This window comes from Ailuropoda melanoleuca, chromosome 10, assembly GCF_002007445.2.
Source record: "Ailuropoda melanoleuca isolate Jingjing chromosome 10, ASM200744v2, whole genome shotgun sequence".
Lineage (NCBI taxonomy): Eukaryota > Metazoa > Chordata > Mammalia > Carnivora > Ursidae > Ailuropoda > Ailuropoda melanoleuca.
In genome coordinates this window covers 37,315,789-37,324,075 of record NC_048227.1, presented here as the reverse complement: position 1 = coordinate 37,324,075, position 8,287 = coordinate 37,315,789, and the positions used below count along the sequence as shown (strand labels likewise).

The 8,287-nt window shown below is 53.7% G+C and overlaps 1 protein-coding gene across 3 annotated transcripts in view; it reads right to left on the bottom strand.

Moving 5' to 3' along the window:
* Positions 1-8,287, bottom strand: part of HAGH (hydroxyacylglutathione hydrolase) — a 16,729-nt gene that overhangs the window by 8,005 nt on the left and 437 nt on the right. Inside the window, exons 1-4 of one of the 3 annotated variants that reach the window (XM_011226168.3) lie at positions 8,121-8,259; positions 5,314-5,489; positions 4,795-4,859; positions 812-929 (exon numbers count right to left, since the gene is read on the bottom strand). In XM_011226168.3, the coding sequence (XP_011224470.1) occupies positions 812-929; positions 4,795-4,859; positions 5,314-5,418 (288 nt within the window). In that variant the 5' untranslated portion in view covers positions 5,419-5,489; positions 8,121-8,259. Of the gene's footprint in view, positions 1-811; positions 930-4,794; positions 4,860-5,313; positions 5,490-8,120; positions 8,260-8,287 lie in introns of those variants that run through there. The other 2 variants (XM_034670633.1, XM_034670634.1) reach the window with 2 other exon arrangements.

The following is an 8,287-nucleotide window of genomic DNA, read 5'->3' as shown; positions in this document are numbered from 1 at the left end:
CCCGCCCCACGGCGGCAGCTCCCAACAGGGCCGAGCGGACTTCGCTCAGCGCCGCTCCACCGAGCAGGACATGCATCTTGCTGGCGAGCGTGCGACTCCGTCCGAGGGGGCCTCAGAGGCAAGGCCCTCCCCGGAACCTGGTGCTGCCCGGCGTGCAACACCAAAGGGGCTTGTTTTACTCTCTGCCTCAAAATCAAGCCAGATCCGAACCAGGTGTCTTGCTTCTTAGAAAAGACCGTTTTCTTTCTTCAGTGCTTGGCCTTCTGCTCAGTTTTCCTTCCTGTCTCCCACTGCCCCCCCCCATAACTTCGAAAATGTTCAGCCTACGAAAAGCCTTAAATCAAGATGACCGTCGGGGCGACCCTCCGCTGGGTCCCCGACTGCGAACAGGCCCCGCCCGCCGCGTGCGCATCACCCTGCACATGCGCACCAGGAGCTGCACGCGTGCGCGCACACCACCCCCGAGGCGCCTGCGGAAGCTCCAGGGACATCCACTCGCTTGACCTCACATGACTGCATCCGAGAGATGCAACCGTGACGGGAGAACCCGCTCCCATCACAGTCCGTGTCCCAGTTTCCCGGACTGTCTCAGAACGGGGCCCGACAGCGTCTCCCCGCAACCCGGCGCCCTCCGCAGGCGGACGTGCCCGTTTTGCTCCTGACAGGGCACCGTCCCGCTGCCCTCCACCCGCCGGGTCCCTGGGTAAGGGAGGGAATGCCAGGAGCGGGGGCAAGTGCCCCACCACAGCCCACCCCTCTGGGGCCTGGAGGTCAGCCACGCTGGAGTGCCTTCCGTTGGTTCACTGCTCACCTGCAGTGTGGACAGGTGCGTGACCTTGTGAGTCAACGCCCCAATCCGGTCATCGCCCCCACACACCTTCAACCCAGGCTCCAGCTTGACCAGCTTCTCGTTCCCGCCAGCGTGGTCCCTGGAAGTCGGAAAGGAGACCTGGGCTTCTGCTGATAGGCCTGGGCCTGCCTGCTCTTAAACCCTGACCACAAGTCTCCTTTCCTGGCTACCTTCTAGGTAGAAAGGCATCTCCCCACACAGGAAACTGGCTTCTTGGTCCTTTGGCTCCATAGAAAAGAACATTCTCAGATACGCCATTCCTAAGTGAGGCATTTCTGTGCCCCTGCCCTGTGGCTGCGGAAGCTTCAGAAGCAGGCAGACCAAGCTGCAGACACCTACATAATCCCGAACGCCCCGGCTCCCACACTTTGGGCGCATAAGAGTCGCCTAGGATCTGTAGGAAGCACGAAGTTCTCACTCCCCACCCCACATCCTGCCGCAGTTGGCCTGGGGTCAGTCTGAAGAGCAGGAGTTTTAAAGTGCCCCCCCGCCCATGACTCTCACAGGTGACCCAGTTTGGGACCCATTGCCCTGAGCAGGTGGAAGCTGGCTTCTAAAATGGCAACGCCCGGGGCGCCTAGGGGGCTCAGTCGGTTAAGGGTCTGACTCTTGATATCAGCTCAGGTCAGGATCTCAGGGTTGTGAGATGAGTGGAACCTGCTTAACATTCTCTCTCTCCCTCTCCCTCTGCCCTCCCCGCCTCCCTAAAAATTAGTAAATTAATAATAAAATAAAATGGCAATGCCCCACCCGAAAGAACACCGAAAAACTGCTAAAACTGATACACGAATTCCATAAGGCTGCAGGATACAAATCAATGCGGAAAATCCTGTTGCGTTTCTATATGCTAATTAAGCTGCAAAAAGAGAAATTAAGAAAATGATCCCGTTTACAATTGCACCAAAACCATGAGATACCTAGGAATAAACCTGACCAAAGAGGTGAAAGAACCGTAGTCTGAAAACTATGGAACACTCATGAGAGAAACTGAAGACAGAAAGAAACAAAGACATTCCATGCTCATGGACTGGAAGAACAAACATTGCTAAAATGTCTGTGCTACCCAAAGCAATCTACACATTTAACGCAATGCCTATCAAAATACCACCCCCATTTTTCAGAGCTACAACAAAGAATACTAAAATTTCTATGGAACCACGAAAGACCCTGAAGAGCCAAAGCAAACCTGACAAGCAGAAGCAAAGCCGGTGGCATCACAATTCTGGATTTCAGTCTATATTACAAAGCTGTGATCAAGACAGTGTGGTACTGGCGCAAAAACAGACACAGAAATCAGAAGAACAGAAGAGAGAACTCAGAAATGAACCATCCAAAAATAACCAATGGAAAAGACAGTCTCTTGAACAAATGGTGTTGGGGAAACAGGACAGCCACATGCAAAAGAATGAAACTGGACCACTTTCTTACACCATCCACAAAAATAAATTCAAAATAGATGAAAGACCTAAGTGTGAGACAGGAGACCATAAAAATCATAGAGGAGAACACAGGCAATGATGTCTCGTAGCAACTTCATACGAGACACGTCTCCAGAGGAAGGAAAACAAAAACAAAAATGAACTACTGGGATTTCATCAAAGTAACAAGCTTCTGCACAGCCAAGGAAACAGTCAACAAAACTAAAAGGCAGCCTAAGGAATGGGAGAAGATATTTGCAAATGACATATCTGATAAAGGGTTAGTATCCAAAATATATAAAAATCTTATATAACTCAACCCCCCAAAAAATGAATAATCCAATTAAAAAAATTGGCAGAGGACCGGAACAGACATTTCTCCAAAGAAGACACAGAGATGGCCAACAGACACATGAGAAGGTGTTCACTATCACTCATCATCAGGGAAATACAAATCCAAACCACAATGGGATATCACCTCACACCTGTCAGAACGGGTAAAATCAACAACACAAGAAACAACAGGTGCTGACGAGGATGCGGAGAAGGGGGAGCCCTCGTGCACTGCTGCTGGGAATGCGAGCTTGTGTGGCCGCTCTGGACAACAGCGTGGAGGCTCCTCAGAAAGTTAAAAATAGAGCCACCCTATGATCCAGCAATCGCACTACTATTTACCCAGAGCTACAAGAGTGCTAATGCAAAGGGGTACACGCACCCTGTTTACAGCAGCGGCATCGACAACAGCCGAATTACGGAAGCAGGCTGAGTGCCCACGCGCTGATGAACAGACAAAGACGCGGCGTGTGTGTGTGTGTACGCACACACAATGGACTGCTATTCAGCTATGAGAAAGAATGAAACCTTGCCATTTGCAATAACACGGAGGGAGCTACAGAGTATAACGCTAAGTGAAATGTCAGAGAAAGACAAATGCCGTAGGGTCTCACTCATATGGAATTTAAGAAACAAAACAGATGAACAAAGGGAAAAGAAGAGAGACAAACCAAGAAACAGACTCTTGAGAGGAAACAGATGGTTACCAGAGGGGAGGCCGTGTGGGGAAGGGTGACGCAGGTGACAGGGATTAAGGAGCGCACTTGTGATGAGACAGTAACGGACAGAAGTGCTGGATCACTCATGTGCTACACCTGCAGCCGGTAACTGTCAGCTAACTGGAATTAAAAACTTTTTTATAATTTAAAAAGTAAAAATAAAAACACATCTTTAAACAAATAAACACATACATACATACATACATACATACGTAAATCAGCAATGCCTGAGGGCGACTGGGGGCCAGGCCAGCTCCTGACACACCTCGTGAGGCTGACAAGGGGCTGGACGTGCGCCCAGCCGGGGCCCTGCGCCAGATCAGCCTTCCCAGGACAAGCAGGGCACCTGTTCCTCACTCCACATTCATCCACCGAGCCCCTCCAGTGGCCCAGACCCAGCAGGGCCCACAGATAACAGGGGCGGGCCGCCCCTGCCCTCCCGTCTGCTACACCCAGGGCAGCGCCAACACCGCCTCGAAGTGCAGGGAGGGAGGCACTGGCACCCCAGGGCTCACTCTGGGGCCAAATTTGGGGTTTTGTATTCTAACATAAACATATGAAAAACCCCAAAGCATCACAACTTGAGAAAAGTCACCCGGTGGTTGCTTAGCAAGGGAGGAAGAAGCCAACGCTGAGGCTGTGCGGGAGGCCGATCTGGCTTTTCCCAGAAAATAAGCCCAGGGCACAGCGGCCAAGGGCAAAGCTGCCAGCCCACCTCTGCTTTTCGGAGTTAACAGCTGATGCCCCCAAAGCTAAACCCCAAAGCCTCTCGGTGCCCTAGTGACTCAACCAAGAAGTGGCCACCGTTGAACAAACTCTGGCCAATCCACGTCCTCAGGACCCTCTGCGGGGATGTGACAGCTGCTAGCTGCCCTTGGGGATGTACGTGGAAGAGAAAATTCTGAGCCAAATGAACACTTTTTTCTAGCTGTGAAGAGCCCCCAAAATTTCAGAAACCCCACCAAGGGTCTGGGACAAGCAGCTCTAGCCCAAAAACCCAAACACACGGGGGTTTCTTTTATCCCTGACCTCCAATTTTGAAAACCACAACCTCTCCAAATATAGCTGCTTGATTTTTAAAAACATTAAATGTCTAGAATTGTTTCTTCCCTGATAACAAAACCAATCTCCCATCACAGAAGCCCAGACACCTTCAAATATGCTGCTGGAGGTCCTTGCAACGGAGCCCCCGGGTTAGCAGAGCCCAGGGCCGGGGCCGAGGGCCCGGGGTGGCAGCATGGGGGCTAGCGTCCGCAAGTCTTCCCAGAATCCCACTGGGGCCGACCCTCAGCAGCTCAGAGAACACAGCTGGGCAGGGACAAGGGCTTCCAGCACCCCGATCCCGCAGGCCCCCACCTGAAGGAGGGCCCAGGGAGCCCGCAAGTGCCCGGCTCCCACGGCCGCCAGCCGTGCACACTGGGGTGCACGCGGCCCAGAGCCAACAGGCCCAAGCGGCCGGTCGGTGAGGGCTTACCAGTGGTGGTGGGTGGTGAGCACCGTGGTCAGCTTCACGCCGCGCTTTTTCACCGTTTCTACAACCTGCAATCAAACGTGAGGCAAGACGGGGGCCCTGGTCACACCCCCAGCACTGGCCGGATGAGATGCAGGGTGGGCGGCAGGACCCAGGATTGGCTGGGAGGGGCCGCGCCCTGTCGTGACCCTGCCGGCCTGCCCCTGCTCAGGTCTCTCTTGACCCAATTGGCAGTTCAGGGCCAGCCACGACCTCTCCAAGCCCCGCCAGCCGAGGTCACCGCCCCCGGGGCTTCCTGGCTCCGAGCGACCTTACAGACAGAAGCCCATTGCTCCCCTTGCCCAAGCCATCGGTGGCCTCCATCCCTCACTGGCCTTCGGCCCGACGGCAGAGTGGCTGGCCACCAGTGGTTTTGCAGAAGCCAAATGGGTGAGTTTCTGTTTAGCTTCGGCCAAGCTACAAGGGCACTGCCGCTATTAGCCCCCGCCGGGGATGAAGTGCTGCTGGGGCCCTGCCTCCCACCTTCTGGGGCTGCACCGGGTCCACAATGGCGGCCTCCTTGGTCTCGTCATCAATGATCAGGTACATGTAGTTGTCGGTCAGGGCGGGCAGTAACTCAACCTTCATGGTGCCCTGTTCCACGGTCAAGCTCTTCCTTACACCCGTGTGATGGAGGACGACTCCCAGCAGCGCTGGGCCTGAAGACAAAAGCGCAGCCTCGGTCCGTGTCCACGGGAGGCCGCCCCAGGCTGAGACTTACAGATAAGCCCTCGGCCCGGGAGGCCTGGCATCCCGGGGATGCGACATCCCGGGACAGTGACTCGGCGAGTAGCAAAGTGTGAGGCTCGCCGTGTCGGGTTTTCTGAATTCCTTCAGTAAAGAAGAAAATATCCTCATTTTACCACATCCGTAAGAAAACACAAATGTCTTCACATGCATGTTCAGGGAAATCACTTCTTTCAGACTATGATACTGGTCTTCGTTTTCAAGAGCTCTCAGAGGACAGAAGTGCTGGTTTGTGCCTGTAATTCGGACCACTGTCAGAAGTGACCAGTGCCAGTCCTGGGGTGTTCACACCCGACTCAAAAAGACCACGAAGAGAGGAACCCAGAGGGCGAGCACCTCTGACCCTTCCTAGACCTCCAGCCAGAGAAGAAAACAATCTTCACTTTCATAGGCAGGAACTCGAAATTTGAATCATGCACAAAACGCACCAGGGACTGAGACGTGGGAGAGGTGGCCACCTGTCCCAGATTCAAGGGTGCAGAACACAGAGTCGCCCCAGTTGAACCAAAAGACCCTGCCAGGGTGTGTCAGGAGTGAGCAGGAGCCAAAAGCATCCTCCACCGAGGAGTCAGGTGCCAACATATTTTCTTTCTTTCTTTCTTTCTTTTTTTTAAGATTTTATTTATTTATTTATTTGACAGAGAGAGAGAGAGAGAGAGAGCCAGCGAGAGAGGGAACACAGGCAGAGCAGCAGGTAAAGAAAGAAGCAGGCTTCCAGCGGAGCATGGAGCCCGATGCGGGGCTCGATCCCAGTACTCTGGGATCATGCCCTGAGCCGAAGGCAGACACTTTATGACTGAGCCACCGAGGCGCCCCACCAAAGTATTTTCAACAATGAAACTCCTCCTATTCAATCGAAAAATTCACAGAGGCCCCAACAATACTTTAAGTCTTAATGTGAAAGAGATGAACACCACAAAAGGTAACAAAAGATAGCCATGAAATTCTGGAGGAGGTGCTGGAATGAGGGCCTCTTCCAAAAGGGATCCAGAAAAAAAGCAGGAGCCACTGACTGACAGACCACATCTCCAAGGGCCACCTCAAGCTGGATTCAACCTTCTCTGCCATGGCCAGGGAAAAGTGCAGCTTTAAAGAGTACACAGAGATATCCAATTCCCCTGTCCCTGGACAACCAGCTGGGCGATTTCCAGGCCCTTCTCCTCAAGCACAGCATAACAAACATTTCTAAATGATCAGGTTTCTGTGACAGTCCAGCTTCCCAAGGCCCCAGCACCATCCGAGCCCAGGAAGGACTACAGAGCAGAGTGTGCATACTGGGGGTTGGGGAGGGAGGAAAGCAGGGCTGAAACAGGACTCTGCTTCGAGTCTGGGAGAGGACCACCACGCAGGTGAAGGAAGCATGATCACATCCTGTGCTCAGGCTCCTCTCGGTGCTATAAAGCTTCTCCCGGAGAACCTGGCGAACTTAGATATTTCTGCAGGCACCACCAAAAGCCTTACTCCTTTCCCAAAAATCATGCCTGAGAAATGCTTCCAGCTCACTGGTTTGCAACTGTGACCTTTTGAATAAGCAGAGGGCACAGAACTGCAGCCTAAGTCCAGGCCAAGTCCTGAGACATGTTTTGTTTGGCTTCTCTAGAACTGGGCCCGTCCTTCTGCTCGGCATCCCACAGCTGGGACGGGGCTCCCTTCTGAGTGAGGCAGCCAATAACTTGCCAATTCCCTGTCGTCCCACTTACACTCTCTGCCTGACTCCAGAAGCCAAAAGTCTTAGCCCTGACACTCTGAGGGGTGTCCCCAAATGGAAAAAAGGACAGACTCTTTCCTTAGTAATGGCAACACCTTACCCGCTCCAGAACCTTGAGTGCTTCCAGTGAGATCTAAAACGGCCAAGGACGGCTTTGTCTCCCTTACGACTGCTATGTGGTCATTTCTCCAACCACTAACCATCTCCCACAGACTCGGGTTAACCTACTGCCCCTATTGCCACATCAGCCAGATAAGATATCAGGAAATAAAGAAAAATTTCAAAATCAAGGTCAAGGGGCGCCTGGGTGGCACAGCAGTTAAGCGTCTGCCTTCGGCTCCGGGCGTGATCCTGGCGTTATGGGATCGAGTCCCACATCAGGCTCCTCTGCTATAAGCCTGCTTCTTCCTCTCCCTCTCCCCCTGCTTGTGTTCCCTCTCTCGCTGGCTGTCTCTATCTCTGTTGAATAAATAAATAAAATCTTTTTTTAAAAAAATCAAGGTCAAAATATTCCAACAAAGCGAGACGTAACTCCCAGTGGGAAAGGAATCTGACAGCTGGAAGCGCAGGCCCTGGGAAGCCCGCGTGCCCAACGCCTCTCCTTTTAGAGGGAGGGCCAGGGCCCCACAGCCGCAGGACCCAGTCTGTTGGAACCCGAGTACTGCCCCGGCTTCCTGCCCTGTCTGCACTGTACATCGCGCACCCGGGTTGTTCCGGTGAGCCGAAGCTCGGGGCGCTGGGTGGGCCCCGCTGCGCCGCCCCGGGGCCCCCCACACACGCGGGGTCCGCCCGGGCGGGCGGGGCCGCGGGGCTCCGGGGGCGCACGTCTCCTTACCCGGCACAAATCCGCCAGCAACCCCCAGCTGACCAGTGACCCCACTCTGTCTTCAGCCCCCGCAAAGTCTGACTCAAGTGCCTTGGGGCCTTTTCTCGACCCCGACCGGCGCGCCTGGACGCCGGCGAGGGTTACAAGCCTGTGTCGACAGAAAACAGCGTCAGCCC